We start from the raw sequence: 25,082 nt of genomic DNA, 5'->3' as shown, positions 1-25,082 counted from the left end.
TCATTCATCCTTCAGAGCTCCGAGTTTTGGAGATATTCATAGACCTATTCAGACTCTGAATCTCAGAAGCCTAATGTTGGGCGTGTGCCATCACCAACCACTGTGACAAGAATGTTGCACAGCCTGGGTGTGAACTGGGTGCTAGTTTCAGTGATTTTATCTCTTAGATTTCACAGGTCATTACTTGGATCATTTTTGGGCTGTGAGTGTTCAACTCGGGCATTTCCTGGGGATGATTCAGGCTTTATGTCACGCAACCAGTGCGGCCATTACAGAGTTAAAAAAAGATGCCAACTGCTGCGTGGATGCTTAATTACTCTCTCAGAATTACAACCTGCAAGCACTGCTCTTCATCCCAATCTTCTTTTGTTCCCTTAATTTTGTACAGAGAGACATGGAGAGGAAGAAGATTAGGATTATAGGCTTGACCACTTTCAGCCCTCTCCCCAACCAACCCCCATTCCCCCCAGTCCAGTCTTTCCCATTGGAATGTGATGCAAGTCTCCCTCTGTTTTGTCTCAGGGACACCACCCCCTTCTGTTGATGTCTTTATCTCCCCCTCCTCCCATCGCCCCCTGCCAATCCCCACCCCGACATGTTACAGTGCAGGGCCCTGAAAACGAGGCTCCAGGCTGGTCACTGGTGGCCAGCTGGCTGAGGCCCAGCAGGGTTTTTCCACCAGAGGCTCGTCATGGCATTGTCCACTCGTGCTTCCCCACACACCCCAAACCCAGTCAACCCCCGCTACCCACCCACTCCCCACCCCTCCCCAACTACAGGCCACATTATTGTCCAGTCAAACCCGGGGCGAAAGCCGCAGCGAGAAAAACATGGATTGTTCCCTAATTGCCAGTGGATGTTTGTTCGTTCCTAGGCTGCTGGCCAATCCAGCGGGCTGTGCCGGGCTTAGACAAAGACCTGTGAGCCATCGCCATGGAGAGGGATTGTTTGCATCCAGTCATGCCAGTGTGTGCAGTCCCCCCTTGTCAGCAGGCCTCTTTGTTTTGGTGGTCACTTGTTGGAATTGGCGCCCCCCACACACACACACCTTAGTCGATATCACAGAGGAAATCACGGGAAAACAAACACCACGTAAAGTAGTAACCTTTGGCCAATTTGTCACGGCATTCATCCTCTGTCTCAATAAGATTCTCTCCACTACCACACTAGCGGTAATGTGCATTTCAAGCTGCTTACAGCAGTCGATACTGGATTTTTTTAAAAACTAAAATGGTTTGAAATATAATATTTGAATACTGTACTTGGCAGCAAGATAGTTTTGTTACACTCTAATCACAGGCGCACAGAACAACAGGTTATACCACCTTTCAACGGATGAGCTTGTGGGAAAAAGAGATCTCTGTGGTAACCTAACTGCCTAAGGGGAGAGGAACCTCTGTCTGCCTAGGGGCTGCAGTGGTGCAATCCCACTTCCAAGTCATCCATCTCTGGACTGCTTCCACCAACAGTTTGCTTAAGAGGGCTCTGTGGGGTCAGTCACATCAAAGCCAATCGGCACGCTGAACATCGATGGAGCCAATTAATTTCCCTCTGATCCAGATCAATTCCTGCAACTGACTGGATGTGGCTTTGAGATTCCTTCTCTTCATTAAGGTTGAATTGAAATTGAGTTTTTGTTTAGTTCAGGTTTGACCCTGGACCTTTTGCCAACTGGTGGTACACTCACCTTGAACTGATAGGGAGAGAGAGAAAAAAGATCAGGTTAGTATCAGCCTAGAAAGGGGGGCAAACATATCTGACCACACATGGCATTCCCCTCTGCCCATCTCCCCAGTTTCCCACTCCCACACTCATCCAGTATCTGGGCTCCCCGTGTAAGAAAACACATTCCTGGGATGCCACTGGGCTCAGGCCTGTCTGTGTGTTCTGAACCTGGAGGAGATTGGGGCGGCTGGAAGGTCAGGGGTTATGTTTTAAGTCCAGCACTCCAGCATGACATGATGACCTTGATTTACAAAAGTCAGAGGTGGGAAAATACAAGCTGGGTGTATTTTGAAGAGTCTTAAAAAAAGGGACCTGTGCTTCAATTGTGTCTGCAACTTTTTGTTGCCTTCCTGCTGTTCAGTCAAAAGAAACTGCAGGTTTGAGCATGTTAGTTGTTGGTGTGTTGGAAAACCGTTGCTCATTAATGCTTCACTCTTGTCATCCAGGAGCTTTGTGACAAGTTTCATGCCGTCACTCATCTGAGAGATGCACACATCAAGTGTAAACTGTTGCTAAATCCCCAGTGGCATATCCTGTTTCACAGAGTTAATAGCTACTTGCCAGCCAATCAGGAAAAGTTATTTCTTGTCTCTGGGGTATAAACAAAAATATTCACCATGGCTTGAACTAGATTAATGTGGATTAAGTGGCTCACTGTCCCCTCTGCGCTGCACTGAGTCAAGGGTTCCTGGTTGCCCTTCACCTGTTGCTGTGGGGACGCGGTTGAGTTCCTGACAGAGTTGACTGAGGAGGCCTTATGATCTCCAAGCGATCCGGTGCCATAAATAAGTGAAGGCCCCGACAGCTGCCTCTGTAGAATACACTGCTGCCACTAGTGAACACATTTGAAAAGGTGCTTCAGCAGCAACTGGACTGGAATGGACTGAGTCTCCTCTCTTCCCAGGAATTTATGATCACATGTAGACAACTCTCTGAGAGAAGAGCAGCACTAAGGGAGGTCAAATGGCATAACTTTGGACAAAAGCGTCCGCCAAATCCCATAACCATAACCATAACCATAACTTTATTTGGTCATAGTTTTTTGGCATGAATAACACTGACAAAAAAAACCCCACACACACTAGTGTTTAAATCAAGGGGACCTTTGGTGATGTTTTTAATTTTGAAATGACCAGCCATAAAGGGCTGTCTTGTTTTGAGGTGCAGTAACTGTCTCATCTAATTTATAGGCATTGTCAAATAGGTGTATTTGTGGGTGCTATTCTTCTTTTGTCTAAGGGGATTCATAATTTATTGGTCTACATATAGTATTTAGGAAACAGAATTCATACTTGTATATTCTTGACCGTAGTGTTGATTTAGTACATGCTATCCCTCATTTTCATTACCATTATAGGCCACACAACAAAATGTCATATTAGTTTAATGAAGGGGGCGCTAGATAAGCTAAAGAAGTGGGAGATTTACAACACCACTACCGTTCTGAGAGAAGAATGCAATGAAAGAATATAATGCAGGCATATACCTCTTAGTATGTGAAGACACGTTCACATGCTCGCTGACATTCCGAGCTCATCACAGATTTAAAGATGACAAAGTTGACTAGCATAAGTGCCTTTCACACATGTGCACCTATTACCTAGCTGGCAGAGAGCACTCATAATAAGGTCAGCAGTGCTGAAATCCTGGCTGTGCTGAATAGGCGAATACGCAAATACGGCACATCTGCTGTAGTGATGTGTTCCAGATGAAGGCCTGTGTCTGCTATTCACCTGTTCAGCCGGACCTGTGCTGTCTGGCCCGCTCCGCCCGGTCAGCAGAGCTGTTCAGCGGAACCTGAATAATAAACCTGATAGATGGCCGGAGCCTATTGCGTCCAGTTAGTCTTGTCTGTGTCTATGTCAGAGGAGAGGAACTCAAAGCCCCTGTACTCAGTTCAGTTTTTCTTTAACTAGCGACCTTTCACCTGGGTAAACCTGTAGGCTACTAACCAATTTCACCAATATTCATGTTGTGTAAGGTCAGTGTAATAGCATTATTTATTTTCTCTGCAAATCATTTAAAAAAGATGTTTTACAGATGAATGATTTTTGATTATATTAATGTGGAACAGGAGATAAAATATGCACCTGTCACAAACATGCAGATGTGGAATTTTGCATGTTTAGCAAACTAAGCATTTCATTGTCCCTTTTCCCAGGCAAAAAGCAGTTCACATATAAATCAGTGTAACACATCCAAAAACCTCAATTTCCAGACCACCTAGTATATCTCCCTAACAACTGTCAGCAGCTTTGCGATGAATACTGGCAAGCACATTGAGTACACTGAGGTTAGGTTTATGAAACACACATACCACAGTTCTAAGAAATATAAATGGTGCGTATTTCAGGACAGGACAGTTACAAAAGAAGACAGTTCAATACTTGTTTTCATTTTCCTCGCAGCAACCACTGGGAAATGTTATTTTAAGTAGTAGCTAAGTGATTTTCTTAAATGCACATGAGAGATAGCAAGTCAAAGCCACCAGATAAATTGGATTATATTGTTCTAATAAGATTGTGCAGCTTTTCTTAAGAGGGGCTAAAAGACGTCACTGTGGTCTGTGTGTCTCATTGCGTGCTGTTGCACATTTGGTTTGCCAGACAGGACTCGCATTCGGTTTTAATTAGAGATTGAGTTAGAGTTTTGTTTAATGCCAACAGATATATTAAACTAAAACCATATTTCAAAAAGAAGGAATGAGTTGGGGGCCTCATGTTAGAATTTGAGAAGGCTTTATGAATTCCATGAATCAGACATGTTTTTGACAGAGCCAGTTAGTATCGATGGCACTTCGTTGAACAGCAACCAACAATTACTCATTATGGATTTTTGTGGCCCAGTGCTAAACATCTCAAGTCACATGGAGGTTTTGATTTCTTTATTAAAATGTAGGATACATTTATTTATGAAGTGCATTAATCCTATTTTGATACATTTTTGTAGGTTACTGGTGGGCTAATGTGTGGTGGTAGTCTTCAAGCCCATTTGGGTGCCATACTTCTTGTTTTTGTTAGGTTTAATGCCACGGACACAATCTCCTGTTGAAAAATCTTTGACATTCACATGGTGGTGAGGTGGAGAAGGCCGGTGGTCAGAAGAGTAAATATCTCCTCCGACAAGACTCTTATTAAATCATTTATTCTCAGGCCTTCGTTCCCGCCTGCCGCCACCATGCCTGAGCGATACTGGAACGCTCCTGAAGAGTGCGCGCCGTGTTTGGTTGATTAAGCGCAAATACAGATGTTTCACAAGCAGCTGAAAAGGTCAGCTAGAATAGATAACTAAATGTTTTCCAGCACTTGATTGAGTGTTGATGTTAACTCGCGTGTGATTAATATACCCCAGCCAAAAAACGCAGAAAGGAAACTGCTGATGTTTTTGATCGTTTGCAGAAGCCTGGAGCACTATCAGAGTGGATGACTCTGCTTTTTAAAAATTACACTTTTAAGTGTGATTGTGGGTGATGATGAATTAAATGCCGCTTATGTCATGCTAACTTTTTTCTGCCCATAGAGCTATGCAATGTAATCATATCTGCCTGCAGTGACCAAGGATAGTTCAAATGACCATCAGTTCGTAACTGCTGTTGTAACAGCCAGGAAGGGAGAGGGATTGGCAGATCTTAGTCTTTCTTTCTCCTCAGATTGGGTGTCTTATAATGTTTATTTATTACTGCTGTCACCAGTATCCTGGAGTTTCAAATCTGGGTAATTCAGCTGCACTCCATCTTGACAAAGGACAGCCCATTTCTGTGCATTTTATTCTAGCCGGAGCCTCTTTTTTGCACTGTCACTGTCATAAAGCAGAGAACTTGTTTATCACAAGTTTTAAGGCAGCCTTGTGTTGCTGTGCTCAACGTTTTTCACTTCTCCCCTGGAATGATCACTTAGAAAGGAGTTATTCATTCTGCCAATGGTGGAGTTGACGCCTCTTGCACAATGTAACCTCATGAAGCTGTTATATTGCAGATGAATGATGTTTTTAGAGTGTGTTTAATCAAGTGCTTGTGGCCTATCCAACACAGTCCCTGGAATTGATAACAGCATTACATGATTATTGATATAGTCACCTAGGATTTCCATAGGTTGGTATGAGGTTGCTGGTGTATTGATATTTCAAAGCTGTTGCTAGATACTATGTGTGTGTGTGAAAAATCCAAACCTGGAAGGCAAAGGACAAGCCTCAGATAGACTTCTGAAGATGTACTACATTGTGTCCTTTTCGCTGTCCACTCCAAGGACATCCTCAAAACGTATGACCAAGTAAACACTATGCACTACGAGATGAGTCGACAGAAAGTCAATAACAGGATGGCCAAAGTCAAGGCTCCAACAAACTCCAAGCCTTTTCTCAGTATGCAATGTGAACTTTGAGATATGCTGTCAGTTCCATGATGGAAGAGCTGACAGTGAGCTCTAGAACAAAAGCAGAAGGAGTGATTTATATTGTCAGAAACAACAGGTTCTTAAAATACAAGATGGTGTCCTTGTGGCGTACAGTATGGAGCCTGGCGTAAGGGCACTGAAGAACAGACAGACCTGGAGATACGACAGTACAGTTTCGGATAGTGGATGTACCCAAACTAGATGAGTCACCGCCGATATCATGATCCACTTGATAAGACAGCTGGTTAAATGCCTCTTCAGCGTCAAAGGTGCATCCAACCTCCAGGTTTCTGGACTAAGTGCTGGGCACCACAACTAGTCAGCAGACGAGAGGCATTTAAAGGGCCATGCCACACAGTCTGGGCTCTGGAGCTCGGACAGAGCCACACACATAAAGGGAGGGGAGGAATTTGATTGCCTGTTGATAAGTAATTGAAGAGATACTCTGAGAGTTCCCAACCAAAATGAAACATGGATTTTGACCCCCCCCAGGGCTATTGGCTATTAGTCTGTCCTCTCTGTGCTGGCCTCCTCACCCTGGTCACAATGTCTGTTGTTAAAAGCGTCACAATCTAGCTGTGTTCCTCTGCGGTGAAGAAGCCCTGATTTAGTGAGATTCAGACTCTTAACTGCCAGCTCCTGCACTTTTCCCCAGTGAAAGTGATGATGACTTAGCTAAGCACAGAGATCCTGAAAAGGTGGGGTTGAGGAGGAGTTGTGTGTGGGTGGATGGGGAGGGTGTGTGTGTGTGTATGTGTGTGTGTGTGTGTGTGTGTGTGTGTGTGTGTGTGGGAGGAAAGAGGAAAACAAATGGAGAGACCTCAGTACCCCCAACCCCCTCCACACACACACACACACACACACTCCCACACACACACACAAATACACAACCCATCTCCTCCTCCATCTTCCACTCCTTGTTTACACCCCCACCCTCCAACCCCATACTGCTTCTCCTCCTCCCATCGCAACAAAGCCCCCAGCCCCCGCACACACACACACACACACACACACAAACCCCAAAGCCGTTTCCATCAGAAGACTTATAGCCTGAGTTGCCGCTCGGGCTCCTGCTCACATCGGCGGGATGCATTGCGTCGCATGGGAACGGGCCCATTTACGGGGCTTTTACAGGCCTGTTTTGGCTGGGGATCCTGCTGTAGCCGTGGACAGTTCTATACATCACTCCAGCGGGCCTCACGCCTGGCTTTCAGCAGATTGCCATCTCTGGGAGCTCAATGAATGGATGCCAGTCCAGCGCAATAAACATGGCGGTGGGAGAGTGGGAGTGGAGGGGTATGGAACGATTAGAAATTACGCCGGTGTTAAAGATCTCGGGTCAGGTAGGAAAAAAAAAACAGTTCAAGCTGAAGGGAGCATCTTCTCTGGGCATTGTTTTGGTCTGTGAAGCTAAGAAAACATCAAAACAAAGAAATAACCCACAGTAGTGAAATTCTGTTACACCCTTCAGCTTTTCTGTGCTGTACAGAAATGTCCAGTGCAGTGTAATTATTTCTGCAACAGAGGTAGTTACTGGGACAGAAGATTTTTTAGCCTTTTTTTTTTGCTGCTGCTGCTGTTTGACAGTCCCACATTTCAAAGAGAGCACCTAGTTTTCTCCCTTCTTAATGTTGTTGTTGTTGTTATTGTGGAGTCTCTTGAATAACTGTCACTTTAGCGGCTTAGCCCAGGGAGGAGGAGGCCTCAAATTACAGGCCAGGAGATCCTCTCCTGGAGGAAAATCACAGGTTACACACCAAATGTGTGCACGTCGGTGCTCATCCAACCCGAGGGGTCGACTCGGCCGCCGGCGCCAAAATGATGGCTCATCCTGCAGCCTAGCCAGCGCCCCTAATGAGATCGCTGCCTCTGCGCTGCTTGTGTCAGCACTTTGAGAAAAGGGTAACTTTCACAGAGCGCGTGGCACCAAAGACGCCCCCCCCACCCACCCTGCACAGCAGCATTGGAAGCAGGCAGCCATTTGAAAAAAAAAAATAAATAAATAAATAAATGCCGGGGACACACACAGAGCTCCAACGAAACGAATGAGCCAAACGGCTACCAGCGGCGCCGGGCTTGACGCGAGCCGCTCGTCTGATGTCTTGTTTTTTCCCTTCGTAGTAATGCATGACTTATTAGCATTGTTAGCTTGTTAGAGATACCACGCAGACTCTCATTAGGGCTACAGCCTGGGCTCTCAGCTAGGGGTCCATCTCAGAAATGTTTTATGCGACACCCCAGTTAACTGGCAATGAGCTCTTGTTAGATAATAAATGTTAGCAGTGATTGATTAACCACTGAAATAGGCTGTGAATTCCATTAGCAGAGCCCTAATGACAGATGAATTATTCAGAGATGTATTCATAAATGCAGATAATTTTTGTGATTTACTTGAATAATAAAGAATTAGTCATGGTCACCGTAGAGGTGAAACCAACAATTAGGAATGTAAATCTAACAGGCACTTAGCAGTAGGCTCCAATGCCTAACAGACTTCACCAGCTTTAGAGGGACAGTGCAGAAGATTGTTCAGGAATGAGTCATGTTGGAGGAAAGAGCTCCTCTATTAGTTGTGTGGATAGTAGTAAAGTTCAGCGTTGCTCTTATTGATACATATTTTTCATTACCCGCTTCCTCCATTTCTCTTCTAAAGCTTATCGGGTCCATGCGGAACGTCCTCTCTGCAAAACATATTGTGCAATAAGCAAGCAGCCAAGCGCCACCACTAGCTGCACTATAACAATCCCCACCCTCATAAACACTGATGGCCAGCCCAGAGAGTAGGAAGAGGAAAGAATTATATCAATACAAATAAACTGCAGGAAGTTGCATATTGGCCTTTCTTCCAATTGGCCTTAATTTCCCTTGTGCATCTTTTACTCATTGGCAGTTGTGGTGGAAGTGATCAGAGACAAACTGTTGTGTTTGTCTCTCTCCAGAATGCGCAAGAGAGCCCAGTCCGAAGCCCTGACCATCACAGAGGTATGACCTCACCCAGATGAGAGCCATGGAGCTGAAAGTGTGGGTGGACGGAGTCCAGCGGATTGTCTGCGGGGTCACGGAAGTCACCACGTGTCAGGAGGTGGTGATCGCACTGGCCCAGGCCATAGGTGAGTGAGAATAGCACCTTCTTCTAACTTCTAGACTTTGTTTGTTTGTTTGTTTGTTTTTTGTTTGCTGTTTGGTTCTATATCAGACAGATGGTTAAATAATGCGGTTAAATTATACTTGAGGCCAAGCAATTCCCTCCGTAGAGCTCTGCACAGAACCTGCTGGTGTCATGCCACCCCTCGGGCTACTTGTGAAAAGTCATCAGCTGAGAAACAAGTATCTCTCTCTCTGTCTCTCTCTCTGTCTCTCTCTCTCTCTGTCTCTCTCTCTGTCTCTCTCTCTCTCTGTCTCTCTCTCTCTCTCTCTCTCTCTCTCTCTCTCTCTCTCTGTCTCTCTCTCTGTCTCTCTCTCTCTCTCTCTCTCTCTGTCTCTCTCTCTCTGTCTCTCTCTCTCTCTCTTTCTCTCTCTGTCTCTCTCTCTCTCCTGTCTCTCTCTCTCTCTCTTTCTCTGTCTCTCTCTCTCTCTCTCTCTCTCTGTCTCTCTCTGTCTCTCTCTGTCTCTCTCTGTCTCTCTCTGTCTCTCTCTGTCTCTCTCTCTGTCTCTCTCTCTGTCTCTCTCTGTCTCTCTCTGTCTCTCTCTGTCTCTCTCTGTCTCTCTCTGTCTCTCTCTGTCTCTCTCTGTCTCTCTCTGTCTCTCTCTGTCTCTCTCTGTCTCTCTCTGTCTCTCTCTCTCTCTCTGTCTCTCTCTGTCTCTCTCTGTCTCTCTCTGTCTCTCTCTCTGTCTCTCTCTCTCTGTCTCTCTCTCTGTCTCTCTCTGTCTCTCTCTCTCTCTCTCTGTCTCTCTCTCTCTCTGTCTCTCTCTGTCTCTCTCTGTCTCTCTCTGTCTCTCTCTGTCTCTCTCTCTCTCTGTCTCTCTCTGTCTCTCTCTCTCTGTCTCTCTCTCTCTCTCTCTCTGTCTCTCTCTGTCTCTCTCTCTCTGTCTCTCTCTGTCTCTCTCTGTCTCTCTCTCTGTCTCTCTCTCTCTCTGTCTCTCTCTGTCTCTCTCTGTCTCTCTCTGTCTCTCTCTCTGTCTCTCTCTCTCTGTCTCTCTCTGTCTCTCTCTGTCTCTCTCTGTCTCTCTCTGTCTCTCTCTGTCTCTCTCTGTCTCTCTCTGTCTCTCTCTCTGTCTCTCTCTCTCTGTCTCTCTCTCTCTCTCTGTCTCTCTCTGTCTCTCTCTCTCTCTCTCTCTCTCTCTCTCTCTCTGTCTCTCTCTCTGTCTCTCTCTCTCTCTGTCTCTCTCTGTCTCTCTCTCTCTCTCTCTCTCTCTCTCTTCTCCTTTCTTCACTGAAGTACAGAAATGCTAGCGCATGCCGAACACAGCGGTCTTGTTCCTCATCTGATCCCTCTGTGCTAGGAAACACCCTTTTGCTCTTTTGCTCACATAACTTGTATGCATGTTCTGTCCCCCTTAGCAACAAGTGGGCTTTGTGTTTTGCGGGGACTCTCTTCATGTGACCGGCTGTTTGGGGTGTGCTGTGACTTACAGTGTGGTCCCTTTTTCTGAGAATCATGGAAATGAGCGATTTAAAGTGGTTGACCCCCCCCCCTTCATAGCCTCTTGGCAGAGTTCACACTCGCATGAGACTTGGGATTCATGTTCTTTGTCTGAAGAACTGTGGTCAGGTTTGGGTGAAGTGACCGAGCAACCCGGTCTCACAGTGGGAGAGCAACAAAACAAGCCTCGGTGTTATTTGGGCTATAAATTGTGGTTGTTTTGTTTTTACATTAAAGGACATTAAAGATCCATTAAGGTACATTAAAGTCGAAAGTGAGGGATGAGACTAGCTTATCTTCCTCTTTCTTTTCCTGTTCCAATTCCTCTTCCTTTTTGTCCGCAGGACGCACGGGGAGGTACACACTGATCGAGAAATGGCGGGAGACCGAGCGCCACCTGGCCCCGCACGAGAACCCGGTGGTGTCGCTCAACAAGTGGGGCCAGTACGCCAGCGATGTCCAGCTGGTGCTTCAGCGCACAGGCCCGTCGCTGAGCGAGCGGCCCACCTCGGACGGCATGGCGGGCCGCGTGCCCGAGCGCGGCCTCTATCGCCAGAGCCTGCCGCCGCTGGCTGCTGCGGGCCGCCGGGTCAGTCCAGCAAGAGGCTGCAGTCACAGACATATGCACACATGCACACACGCACACACACACACAGACATGCACACACACACAGACATGCACACACACACAGACATATGCACACACACACACAGAGACACACACACAGACATGCACACACACACACACACACACACACACACACAGACATGCACACACACACACACACATACAGTAGAGACACACACACAGACATGCACACACACACACAGACATATGCACACATGCACACACGCACACATACTCACACACAGACATGCACACACACACAGACATGCACACACGCACACACGCACACACACACACACACTCACGCACACACACACACACACACACACACACACAGAGACACACACACACACACATATGCACACACACACACAGACATATGCACACACACACACACACACACAAACACACACACACACACATAGAGACACACACACACACATACAGTAGAGACACACACACACACATAGAAAGACTGACATGTACAGACACAGACACACTGTCTTTCATCAGGAAACTTGACTACTGGCTCGAACAGTCCAGCAAGAGGCTGCAGTCACAGACATATGCACACATGCACACACGCACACACATAGCACGCACACACATAGCACACACATAGGCACACACACACACACACACACACACACACACACACACACACACACACACAGATAGACTGACATGTACAGACACAGACACACTGTGTCTTTCATCAGGAAACTTGACTACTGGCTCAAACAGTCCAGCAAAAGGCTGCAGTTACAGACATATGCACACACACACACACACACACACACACACACACACACACACACACACACACACATGCATACACACACAAACACAAGCACACACACACACACAGAGAGAGATAGACTGAGAGACTAACAGACTGAGACACATTGAGAGACACATAGGGTCAGTTTCCCAAAAAGCTTTTAGTCCAGCACTTGGACTAGTCTTAATCCAAGTATGGGAAACCAGCCCAAAGTGTTTTCCCATCCGCTCAGAAATCAGCCTCTGAAAGCAACCTTTATCCTCACGTCTACACCGCTCCCATTCATCAAGCCCTCACGAAAATCATTTATAAAAGCTCTACAATCGCTAATGATATAGCGAGACACACGCACAAGGCTGTGAGTGATTCATCATCAGTAGGGATGCACGATATATCGGCGGCCGATATATTATTAGCCGATAAGTGAAAAAATGAAAATATTATTATCGGTCCGATAACAGAATTCTGGCTGATAATTTGCGCCGATATTTTTTAAAGTCCTAATTTAGGCCTACGTAAGGTCCGTCCTGCTACACTGAGCTACTTGATCTTGGTTGGCTATACTTTTTCCTCAATGTAATGTCAGCGGTGTGAATGTATTTCACCACTCTAACAAAATCTGTGGATATGCGTTCATTTGGGAATCTGTGCATCTCAAAATCCTCTCGTGAATGATCTGCCATTTAACCATAACAGAGCGGAGCTCAGCCCTATCTAGAGCCGTCTTGTGCTGGTGTGTTTGCACTTTACCGCGCTGGTCAGGGAAACAAATAAACAAACTCGTTAGTGGGACGAGTACATAAGTAGGCCTAGTTCTAAGTTGTGTTTTAGTATTATATTTGCATTACTTTGGCTTGGGTTTTGTATTATTACCTAGAAATATGCTAACCATTCGTGCTTCAGTTCCAGACAGGTCATCATAATAAGTTATTAAAACCTTCGGGGCTTACGCCTTTCATTTCTGCTGCAGCAGGTTGTACTGAGTAGACGGACATAAGATACAGTCTGAGGAGTTGCAGCTTTATTCAGTTACCCGCAGTTGAAACTAAACCTTCCCTAAGTTTCCCTCACAAACTCTGATTTGGTCGCTATACTGTAGCTTATTCCAAGATGAGCTGTTTATGAGCGTTTAGTCCTAAATGAAAACGATTCAAACTCTCTAGCCACTCACTCGCAATTCACTGACGTCAGGTTCACTTAAAGGAGCCACACATACTGTAGGGCGAGGCTACTGTTATGTTGTTGACTGCCACACTATTGAGGACTATTATGAGTTCTGTCCATCATTTGGTGGTAGGTAAAATTACTGCAATAAAATGATGCTTATTAAATGCTTTCCCCAAATCACTTTTCACATTTTTTTTTCAAGAGTAATATTATCGGTTATCGTATCAGTATCGGCCACAACAAACCAATAAATATCGGTTATCGTTATCGGCCCTAAAATTCCTAAAATAAAAATCGGTGCATCTCTAATCATCAGACACCTTGGCAGGTCTGAGGTCTGTGAACTCCCCTATCCCGAGGTCTACAGCTGTCCTCTTTATGTGCCGCCATTACGATCCCGCTACGGAGACGATGGCCTGATTAGTTTCCTGAGTTGCATCTGAGCCTGTGAGGCATGATTAGAAGTTGAGTCAGTGTGGTAAGTCTCTGAAGTTCTATCCAGGACGTGCCCTCATGGTCAACCCTTCTCCTCCCCATCTGAGAGCTTTTCTTAAGGGGGGGGGGGGATGTACTGAGTTACCATGACGGATCAGCCCTTTTTTTCCATCCTCTGAATTTGCTTAGAGGGCTGCGTGCATATTTATAATGTTCCAGTGTCCCACCTTAGGAAGTGCTTGCTCACGGTCTACTTAGCGTTTCCTCATCAGCACACAGGGCTTTCCATTCTCTCAGCAGGGCTGAGTCCCGTCCCCTGGACACCGTGAATGTCACGCGAATGACACTGCGTCATGGCGTTTACCCTTCATCGGGAGAGCCATTGGGGGAGTTCACCTCCACGCAAATCGAATTAAGCCGAGTAAACAGTGCGGCGGACGACGTCCACGAGCGTGGGCAGACAAAGAGTTAAAGCGCTATGCGTGAGCGTCGTAAATGGGATTTGCTAAGTGAATTTAATGGCTAATTGAGTGGAGAAAATGTTCTTGGGGCTCTTTAAAAAAAAAAGTGGCGAGCGACTCTGGCAGCGCGTCTGCTGCCCGTTCGACTGAAGCCGCATGGAAGAAGTGAGCAGCAGGCCTGGGTCATTGGTGGTGATCAGGCAGGGCTGGGTGGGTCCAGCCCACAGCCATGGTGGAGGCACTGCAGAGAGGGCTCTGGAGCAGAGGAGAGGAGAGGAGAGGCCTGAATTATGTAAGGCTCCGCCGGTAGCCAACGGTGAAAGATTAAGTGCTGGAGCTGGATTAAGTGTGTCTACAATGCGTCAGCTCTCTTTGGGGTTTGCAAACAACGTACACACTCACATGCACTCTCTCCTCTTCCTCCTCCTCCTCCCCCACCTCTTTCTCTCTTGTTTTGCTCCTGCTCCCCCCCCCCCATCCCACCCCTCTCTCTTGCAATCACTTTCTCACACATACACACACACACACACACACACACACACACACTGCCTAAATGGTCTTGCCTCAGTAGCTAAGAGGGGAGCATGAGGCCTGGTGTGGAAAGTGATTTCACGCTGGCGCTTTTGAAAAGAATAAAGGAGCTGAACCTATGGTGTATTAATATTAATGGGGGATTAATATGATGATATTGTCTGTCATTGAGACCTATGCAATGCATTGAACATAATTATTGAAATGCATATTGAAGTGAAATTGTTTTGTGAAAGACCTAATAGAGCTGTAACCATGAAGTAGCTCAGAGAAAAGTTGAACACAGTAGTCTAATAGATAAAAAGAAGCCATTTTATTGGCGTGGTGCCTTCATAAAATAGCCCAAAAGAGTTTTGGCTCCCCCATGGACTGATGAACCAAATTGATTTGTTTGGCACAGGAGAAGGAGCAGGAGCTGGAGCAGTTGACCAAGGAGCTGCGGCAGGTCAACCTCCAGCAGTTCATCCAGCAGACGGGCACCAAAGTCACGGTGCTGCCGGCCGAGCCCACCGAAGAGGAGCCTGGCACAGGTCAGCAGATGGCACACTTCTCACCACACACACACACACGGCTGCATTCACACTGAGCAGCTCTTTAAATGTAGCAGTGCGTTCATCCACGCAAGAGAGGCATAGACAGTAGCTCACAGGGGACCCCTGGTGGTAAGGAGTGGGTAGAATCCTGATTGATTCACACAGAGATGCCTTTGGTGATGGTGCAGAGAGATTATTTAAATGTTTTATGTAAGACCCCACTTCAAATGGCATTATTGATGCCATCTTTCAAAAGGTGAACGCATATCTTAATCATTACATTATCTTCTGAAACTTATTGCAGTGCAGATCGATGAACATTTACAAGTTATTGGTGCACTGAGAGTTTAATTGAAAGCAAGATATTGGTTACCCGCTGTTTTGAGGAATCTTCCTCGTATTCCACATATATATATATATATATTTGCATTAAACACTGTGGGCTTTCAGCAGTCTATGAAAACGTGAGAAAGCCCTGCAGTGACAGATGGTCAGTGTCAACCTATCATGGACCTTTGTTTTCTCCTGCACAATGTTAAGACAGCATAAGAAAAAAGAGACATTTCAGCAAGTGGTGCATCAAGTAGGACAGGTCAGGACCTAGGATAGTGCAGCCAGTTTGGGGACAGATATGGTGTCAATTCTGGGGCCGATGTGGCGATATTCATCAGTTCCAATTCCTATTTGGAGTGCAGTGTTTCCCATACATTGACTTATGTGTGGCGGCCCACCACAATATCAACATTGACCACCACACAATGATTTTCCTGGTTGTACTAAATTGTGCTTAAATCTGATTAGAATCATAACAGCGCTGCACTAATTTGTTAAAAACTGTTGGATTCGAGTTAATTCTGCAAACCTACCACCACAAATAGAATTCAATTCTGTGGGAAACACTGGAGTATGTCCCAGTGATCTGCTGTAATGGCTTGAGCTGGAGATGTGAAGCTTCAATGACGTTCCGTCTCTCCTCCTCAGACGGCGCTGACCCAGGCACTCTGAAGCGCCTGGGCTCCGGACGCCAGCTCCCCAACGACCTCCGCGCCCTGCAGAGCCCGCATTCCTCCAGCTTCAACCCCGAGGGGATCTACGTCTGACCCCTCCTCCGCCCCCCCCCCCTCCCAACCTCGCAAGGCCAAGAGACTCTGAATGGGGGACATTACATGAGGGGATCAACAAGAGTGTGTGTGTGTGTGTGTTTGGGTGGGTGTGGGGGGGTGTTGGGGTGAGGAAGGGATGACTAGGGGAAAGTCATGTGGGATCCCTCTTTGATGCGATGGGGCCTCATTTGAACATGCTGAATTTTAGGAATGCGTACGTGTGTGTGTGTGTGCGTGTGTGCGTGTGTGTGTGTGTGTGTGATCTGTGCCGTGGAGCCCACCAGTGAACCAGCCTTGAGCAGAGACTACCTATCTTATCCGGGCGAGATTCAGCATGATCCAGCCTTTGGTTGTCCAGTTTTCATCAGACCCATCTCTGGATTAGCCTCCGTAGCATTGCTGGCCCGCGGATGGCCGTCGTTGGATCGGTGGCCAGGGGAGAGCCTCCCAACCTCCTGCTGGACCCTGGCTCAACAGCATGTGATCCACCACAAAAAAAGACTTCAGTACTCATCATGGTGACTATTTGACGATCCAATGAATGCTCTTGGAGTCAGACCAACCACATTTGCTGATCCTGGATCAGATTAATCTTCAAGCAGTGTTGGGGTTAGCAAACCCCAATCTTGTATAAGCACTCCTGACACACAACATACACTATTAAAAAAACATATTAACAGGCTTCTGTCGCACATTACGGTTGATCTGATGAAACCTTTAAGCATATCTTGTTTTTACACTAAGTAGTCATTATTCTACACCATAATAATCATTATAATCTGTGCATGTAGAGTATACATGTCGCCTTATATTTTTCTGAGATCATGACTTTGCTGGGCGGTGTGGAGTGGTGAGAGGTGTCCTCAGACATTGAAGGAGACCAGGACAGTATTTCATTTTTTTTTTTCTTTATCATGTTGAACTCGTGGCAGCTAAGTCCCCAAAGACCTCCGATAAAGATGTCATTCTCACTAAAATGGCTTAACCTCTCTCCTCTTTTGTTTTCGTTTTCTGTCTCTCTCTCTCTCTGTACACACACACACACACACACACACACACACACACACACACACACACACACCCACACGTACACTTCCAGGTCTTAGCAGCACAGACCACTCTTTGCGGAACACATCATCTTCATACATTTCTGCGGTTCTGCATGAACAGAAGTGAATACACATTTAATATGTATGCTCAGTATTATTGCTGTTTAATCCTTTTTTTAGTATGTTTAATGTGTGTTGAGGTAACCACCCAAGCATTTAGAAACTTCTCTTTGATGGGTCGCATTATACTCTTAAAGGTTGCTTTTGTTCACAGTATCATTGAGACATTCACCTTCAGAATCTGTGGATTCTGAGCTCATAAATGACATATACCAAAGCCAATGAGTCAGACTGGGTATTGTGCAGTACTAGACTGAATGTAGCAGAGCTGAGGTTGTACAGTAGGTGGAAGTCAGCAACCACACAAGGTCCATTATTATTGAAACTGCATTTAAGTGTTGCTAATAACTGGATGGGAAAATCCTTGTGGTGTTGTAGAGGGATTTGATTGAATTTTACACGCACTCATATACGTACACACACGTTTACAATTTAGCTCCTAATGTTGGATGACTGGAAATGCCGACTAATTTAGTTGCAGTGGAGCTACATTTTTTATTGCCATGTTGTCCTCGGAACGAAAGAGACAGAGACAGTCTCAACTTTAGAGACCTCATTTAACCTGAGTGGTGGGGAGTTTTTTGTTCATTCTCAAACGGCTAGCCAGGCCAGCTCACCTACACTAACCAGTGGTCCTTAGTGTACTTGTGTCACCTGGTTGATCTCCACAGAGGTGACGTGTGTTGTAGTGCCTCATTAGTGCAGAGCTCAGCAGGCCATAGATGTGAGGCAGTGGAAATCTTGTCCTTCTCTCCCCATCCCTTGCACGAACAACTATCTCTCACTTGATGCAACAGGAGACTGACAGCATGCCTTACTGAAAAATAATATGTAAATAACCAATACATATCACTACTTAGTAAAGAAAAATACATATTTTTAATGTTAAATAATGCACAATGCTTTTGTTGTAAAATATGTTAATGAATAGCTGATATGAACTAACTTTTTTATTTTGTTTTGTTTTCAGAAGCTCTCTTGGGCAGTTAGCTCTGCATGCACTGATGGTTTTGATTGAAGTCTTGAGTTGGAAGAGATTGCTAAACAGTGTGTGTGTCTCTCTCTCTTTCTCTCTCTCTCTTTCTCTCTCTGTATGTGTGCGTGTGTATGTGTGTGTGTGTGCTCAAGTGTTTCTTTCTAGCCCTGTTAACGTGTAGTATTCAGACTATGCAGTGACAACACAGCAAGCTCTTTCTCAATGCAGACAAATCATAGCCAAAATTCTATTGAAACCCACCTCCAGAGCAAACCAAACCCAAATCCCAGAGCCGAGGCTAATCTTCCTGCTGTCACGTGAAGTTGTGAAGTCCAAAAGATACTAGATACTAGTTGAAGGACATGGCGGATGGCTATATTAATTCTGCCTCTTCTCAGATGTACTGTAGAGTAGATTCAAATCAAAACCTTTGAAATAACCTGAGTAGAATCTACAGTATATATTTTTATAAAGTTAAACATGTTTGACTTTGTCAAAAATGTTCCAGTTAAAGATCTTGCTTGTTCTGAAGCTATAACTGAAATGACAAGAGTCTTGTGCCTTTAAAATGTGCTGGTGGTGACAGCAGAACCTCTTCCTTTGCCATGTGTAATTTCAATGTAAAGGCAGTTAGCCCATGCAGAGTAGTGTTTTGATATACTGAAGGTAAAATGGGCATTTGTTGATTACCCTGAATAGACACAGGGAAACATTTCGAGAAACTTTCCCCCAAAATCTGTTTCAAAGAATATGCACTGATTTGTCAACATCGATTTTGAAGGAGTTTCTGTGTCCATCTGGTTTTGATGACGTGTGCTGTTGTATTCTAGTCCCAAAGTGATGACTTTCAAACATCGCAATATTTTTGTGTTAGATGTAGCAGTTCAAATGAAAGATGGGGATTGGCACAACTTCCTAGATATGAATTGCTTTATGGAGCTAGCTATGTTGTGCTTACTCTTGTCTGGGAGGGGAGGGGGGGAGCATGTATAGTGACTGATCTAATCATCTGTCTTTAACTAAGTATATTATAAATCTGGTTACTTTGTGTGGTAAGAGTAAGCAATAAGTTGCATATTGACTGAGATGGAACCAACATGAAGTGCCAAATCAATGCGCAAAACCTAATTCTGTTCTCTTCACAAATACTCCTGTTCACACATAAAAGGATTTTTATCCAACTGCCAAACCCTTCTAGGTGGGTTTTGAAATATGAAAAATGTCTGGCAATTTTCTCAACCTGTGACAGAATTTGATGTACTGAGATGTGTTCACACGCAGTGACAGTCAGGTCTCAAACAATCTCTACCCTCGGTTTGTTTTTTATTATTTTGATTTTTTTTAATTGATGTCAAAGCTTTGGTACAACACCAAACTCGTGTCTGTAAATGCCTGGAAAAGTTAAGATGTGGTGGTCCCACATTGGTAGAACAGTATAGCAAATATTTATGGCAACGTTGTTAAAAGCTGCTGTAATACTGTACAATACATAATAAATTTAGAACAGTGCTCAATGTATGCTGTGGCTCATCTCCTCATTCACATACAAGTTGACTTGGTTTTATTGACACTTTTCACTGTTTAGTCACATACTTGAGGTTAAGTGATTTTTTTTTTATCTTACAAGATTTTACCAGTCTCACAAGTGATTCTTCTGTAGTCCAATTTCATCCATGTTTTCTAATTCTTTATAATTTTTGAACATGGTATGAATAAATACACACCACAGTTCACTGGAACAGATCTGGAGAAATGTATCAGTATAAAAACACAATATTTTATTCTATAGTCTAGTCTATATATGCATGGCCTTTGTTATGAAAGAAGATGTTCAAACATTTTTTCACTACACACTTCTACTCCTACAAATACCTGGATCAGGACCAAGTTACTGCACAGATTTTTAAAAGGCAAATTGAACACAACCCACTGGGGACGTAGTCTATAGCCACTCTAAATTAGCCAGTCAGATTTCAGAAGAGTTTCTTACTTCTAAAGATGGATCCAGACAGGAGTACATGGCAACAGCACTAAATTAAGAGAGCTCAGGCCTGGGAGACACACTGTTATATTCTGCAAAGGACATATTTAATAAGACATTCAAAATGGGAAAATGACCATTCTGAGTCTTCTAGTACTGGTGTTTAATTATCTTACTTACTTACTTCCCTTATATATAGTACCTTTACTTATAACTAAGCTTAGCCTAAGGCTAATTTAATTCATAGAGAGAGTAGTCAAAAGCAGTTCTGCTACTACAGTTTGGAGTGACTTAGAAATGTCCATGTTTTCTAAGTAAAAGCTACTTTTGGGGCATAAGTCCTTGAGCCAGAGGAGTCAGTCTGTACCAACTGAGGGGAATAAGTCTCATAGTGATTTTGGCAAGGTATACCACCCTAGAGTTAGAAAATAAGTGATAACATTGCATTAGTGTTAGCTTTTTGTGTGTTATGTCGGTTTATGTCTATTATAGGCTAAGCTTATGAGGGGATACAGGTGAATAGGCTAAAAATTAACTAATAGATATGCCCACAAAACTATTTACATTATGTCAATATTTGTTTTGTATTGGAAGTTTTCTGAGATATTATTTATACATATGTAAATTAGCAAATATCTATTGAAATATGCAATCATTTGCATACATTTCAAATACAGACATCTTAACATTGGATGAAGTCAGGCCCAACATTGTTCTTTTTGTTTTTCATTTTGGGTAAAATCTTATCCCTGAAAATCCTGAAATGCTGTATTTTAGAGAATGTCTTCATGTGCTGGAAAACCATATCCTGACGAGCCAGACCCACATTAAAATGTAGGGTCTGGGCACTCACCGTTCGCAGTGCTCAGTCCGAGGGGCGGGATAATCAGTTGTCTTTCAAATTCCCTCTGCACGCAATAGGACAGCGGCAGCGCTATGAGTCCCATGTTTCCCATCAGCGGAGCTAGTTGGCTAGTTCAAACGTTTGCCAACTTAATAAAAACGTAACTCGTGTCACACTGTTCGCCAACAGCAACATCCATCTTATTATGACCGCCGCTAGCGAAGCGGTCATACAGGGATTGTCAAAGTTTTTTTTTTTTTTTTTTTCGTCATCTATTTCCTGAATTTTTGGTCAACGATACACGGGACACCGAACCACCGGGGCACATGAAATTTGGTGGGTATGTAGCCCCACTAGACTTTTACGGAAAAATTTCGTTTGGTCCCCGGGGGCCACTCCCCCACTGCGCTGGGCCCCCCGAAACCCAAAAAATGCAGTTTTTCCTAAATAACTACCTGAACCGTGGCACCGAGGATGAAGAAATTTTTATGGTATGTTGGTCTCAAGGGCCCACATCAACCTAGCCCATAATCACTCATTTGTGATTTGCACCCCCCGGTAAAAAATGAAAATGCAATATCATTCTGCTTTAATCACCCCTCTCTTCAGTTAAGATGTTCAGAATTGCACCAAATTTTATGTGTATGATTAACCTGACATTCTCTGGGGGTATGCCAAGGTTCGTAGAATTTCATCCATGGGGGGGGGGGGGGGGTTTAAAAAAAATAAGTTATGTGTACATTTAGTGACTGTACACTCATTGGCCTGTAGATGGTGGTGCACACATATACACACACACAGGTACGCACATACCATCAGTATCGGCAATTACAACGGCTGATACATAATTACAAATTCAGTAGGATTAAAGGAAAACCAAATATTCATCATAATAATTTGGCTGCATTTCCAGTATTGGCGTCACGTAGTCGTTTGTCCACCAGATGGCGCATCGTTGCAGTGAGACATAATTTTGTTGGAAGTTAATCTGAAGTGGGTTGGAAAGACACTAGGCTATGCTTCCTACAAGGACAAGACTGTAGTTTACAGCAGAGAACATCTAATAAGGGTAGGATGATTTCTGCATGACATGTAATTCCCATTTCTTCTTGAAGCCGAAATAAATCTGCGAATGTTTATCGGACATGCTTGGTTTTTACTGCAGGTAGGCTACGTTAATCTAAGTAGGTAATAATGTTACCGTTAGCATAGGTTGAGTGATAGAGGCCAATTTGATAATTGATGTATTTGTAGAAAACCATAAATGCGGTTATAGGCTACCAAGAAAATTGATAACAGCACTAATTGCATCTTTCGACTGTCATCTCATTTGCTTATAACCATAACCTAGGCCAGTGTTTCCCAAAGTCTGGGTCGCGACCCACAGGTGGGTCGCAGGAGATTTTATTTGGGTCGCCAGCACAATTTATGTTGTGTTATAGGCCTAACTGATACCATTTGTCATTTGATACCAGGAAAGCTAACAGTTTTCTATCAGGATGTAGTTTGTTAACTACCACAGTCACGGTTTTGTCATAAAAGCTCATTAAACTGGCGCATGGAACTGGGGGACGAACGCATCGCAGAGGGGGAGCCAGAGCATGGATATCTACCTCTCAAAATGAAACCGTTCTGTGGGGCGCCTGCCATGTACCTCGCAGTTGCAAACTACAAGGGACATGAATCCGCCTATTTGCACGAACATTAACAGATACCAGCTCCTCAACTTTACTGATTAAAATCTAGTGACCGTGCTGTCAACTAAAGCAGACATCCATAGACCGGACATAAGGCCATTCAATTTTCATGTAGATAGTTTCGATTGTAGATGCAATCTTTAAAGTTAATAACTCCTCACATTCTTATTTCTGATTTAAAATGCACAACAGTGCATTATATTAGGCTACCATTTAAATGGACATTTTACACACTATTCCTCTCGTTTTTTACCTCGCTAACTCCAAAGTAAAGGCGCATTTTTCCGGCTATATTGCGCAAAAGCCTCTTGTTCTGATATAACGACTATAGAATATAATATAATACAACAATACAATATAACGACTTGCTGTTTACATCGGAATTGACGTCCACAGTGTTATGGTCCCATTTGTCTGCAACGCAACGTAGCCTACAACATTTTTTTTAGAAATACAGGAACAGCTTAAATGCTGACGAATGACGACTGCGCAACATGTGAGAATTTCCCCAAACTCTCGGATGCGCATTAAAACGCATCTTTTCAGTAGTCATTTCCAACTTCTCACGCTGATGGTGCTCAAAATGCAACACAACCGTGTTCAAAGCAGGATCTATCTATCTAGATCCTATAGCAATGTATGGTTGGGGAAGGCATAGAAAAGTTGGAGAACCTGTGGCCTAAAACAATATTGGTGGTTGCAGGGTAGATTTGAAGTAAAATGGGTCGCGATGGTCTGTCATTTTTAAAAAGTGGGTCCCCAGAAAAAAAGTTTGGGAAACACTGACCTAGGCTACTAACAGGAGCTAAGTGAGTTAGCCACAACACGTTCGCTACGTGATGGTTTTCTAATGGAAAATATAGGCTACCTGAAAGATAACCTGATGATGCATCCTAAACACCGGGCTGGGACATTTAGCTCAAATTCTCAAAAAGCATCTGAGTCAACGTTCATTCCCAATGTATTTTCAAAGGTGATTCAAGTAAGGAAGAGCATGGTTCAAAGTGAAGTTACTAGGACTGAAACTACATAAATTCGTCAAAGTGAATAATTTGTGTCAACTCGCCGCAATGCAGATTTATTAACGCACCCGTTATCTACATCTACATTTAAACCAAATGTTTTAGAGCGCACGTTGAGAGATGTATCCAGGGCAGGGATGTACCTACACATATTTGTTGCACGTGCTACAAAAATCATTCTTTGCGATGGATGATTTAGTACCAATGTTACACTGGTCCAATACAGTTTTGCCTATGGCTATACCGTGAGACTGAGACGTTTTTTGTTTGTTCGAAGTGCGTGTTTAGGGTAGAGGGGAGTCGATGTGCTTTGATTCCAGCTTGGTAGTAGCTCTTCAACTTGGCCCGTTAAAATGTGTATGAACAGTCTAGCAACGCATTTCATGAAGGCCCTTTTGGACATGTCAGTTATTTGCACCACTGGGTAAAACGGTATTTTGTTTTAGACTAGGCCTACTGGTATTTAATTTGTGCATTGACAATAAAGCTGAATATCATATGAACTAGATGACTAAACTTATGCATATGTAGAAGAAGAAACATTCACAAAAATTCATGACATGACCTCTCTTCTTGATAGCTGTTGAAAACGGCATGGAAGTGACAGGTATTGTTTTGTTTTAATAATAATAATAATAATAATAATAATAATAATACTAATAGATAAATAAATACATTATGCTGCTACCTTCTGCTTTTCCCAAATACAATGTAGCCTACAGGTGTACCTTTCATCAGTCCAGTTGCAATGGATGGACTGTGATGAACTGCCCTACTTGTGATTGTTTAGATATTTTAAGGGTTTTATAACAATGCTACAACTTTTTTGGCAAGTGCTACAAATCTATTCACCTTTGCAGCGCCAGTAGGCTACTTTGTGTGCAAACACACATTCCAAACAAGCATACACAAAAGTTTCAAGAGTGGGGGATGGAGTAGAAGATGGAGACAAATTCATTTATATGATTTATTTTCGCGGAATGGATGTACAGGACTGAGCGGCGGTCATATTTTGTACCGCTATGTGGTACATCTAGTTTGTTTTCAAGTAGCAG

The 25,082-nt window shown here is 44.1% G+C and overlaps 1 protein-coding gene across 1 annotated transcript in view; it reads left to right on the top strand.

Annotated features, from left to right (window-relative positions):
- LOC125310989 (ras association domain-containing protein 8-like) overlaps positions 1–20,001 on the top strand; it is a 29,434-nt gene extending 9,433 nt beyond the window's left edge. The window contains exons 2-6 of the mRNA XM_048268788.1: positions 9,056–9,226; positions 11,044–11,288; positions 11,782–11,883; positions 15,103–15,232; positions 16,217–20,001. Coding sequence (XP_048124745.1) covers positions 9,115–9,226; positions 11,044–11,288; positions 11,782–11,883; positions 15,103–15,232; positions 16,217–16,335 — 708 coding nt within the window. The 5' untranslated portion in view covers positions 9,056–9,114 and the 3' untranslated portion in view covers positions 16,336–20,001. The remainder of the gene's footprint in view (positions 1–9,055; positions 9,227–11,043; positions 11,289–11,781; positions 11,884–15,102; positions 15,233–16,216) is intronic.
- Positions 20,002–25,082: the final 5,081 nt, after the last annotated feature.

This window comes from Alosa alosa, chromosome 17, assembly GCF_017589495.1.
Source record: "Alosa alosa isolate M-15738 ecotype Scorff River chromosome 17, AALO_Geno_1.1, whole genome shotgun sequence".
In the NCBI taxonomy this organism is placed as follows: domain Eukaryota; kingdom Metazoa; phylum Chordata; class Actinopteri; order Clupeiformes; family Clupeidae; genus Alosa; species Alosa alosa.
Note: the sequence above shows the minus strand (reverse complement) of the source record. Positions and strands in the feature narration are given on the sequence as shown.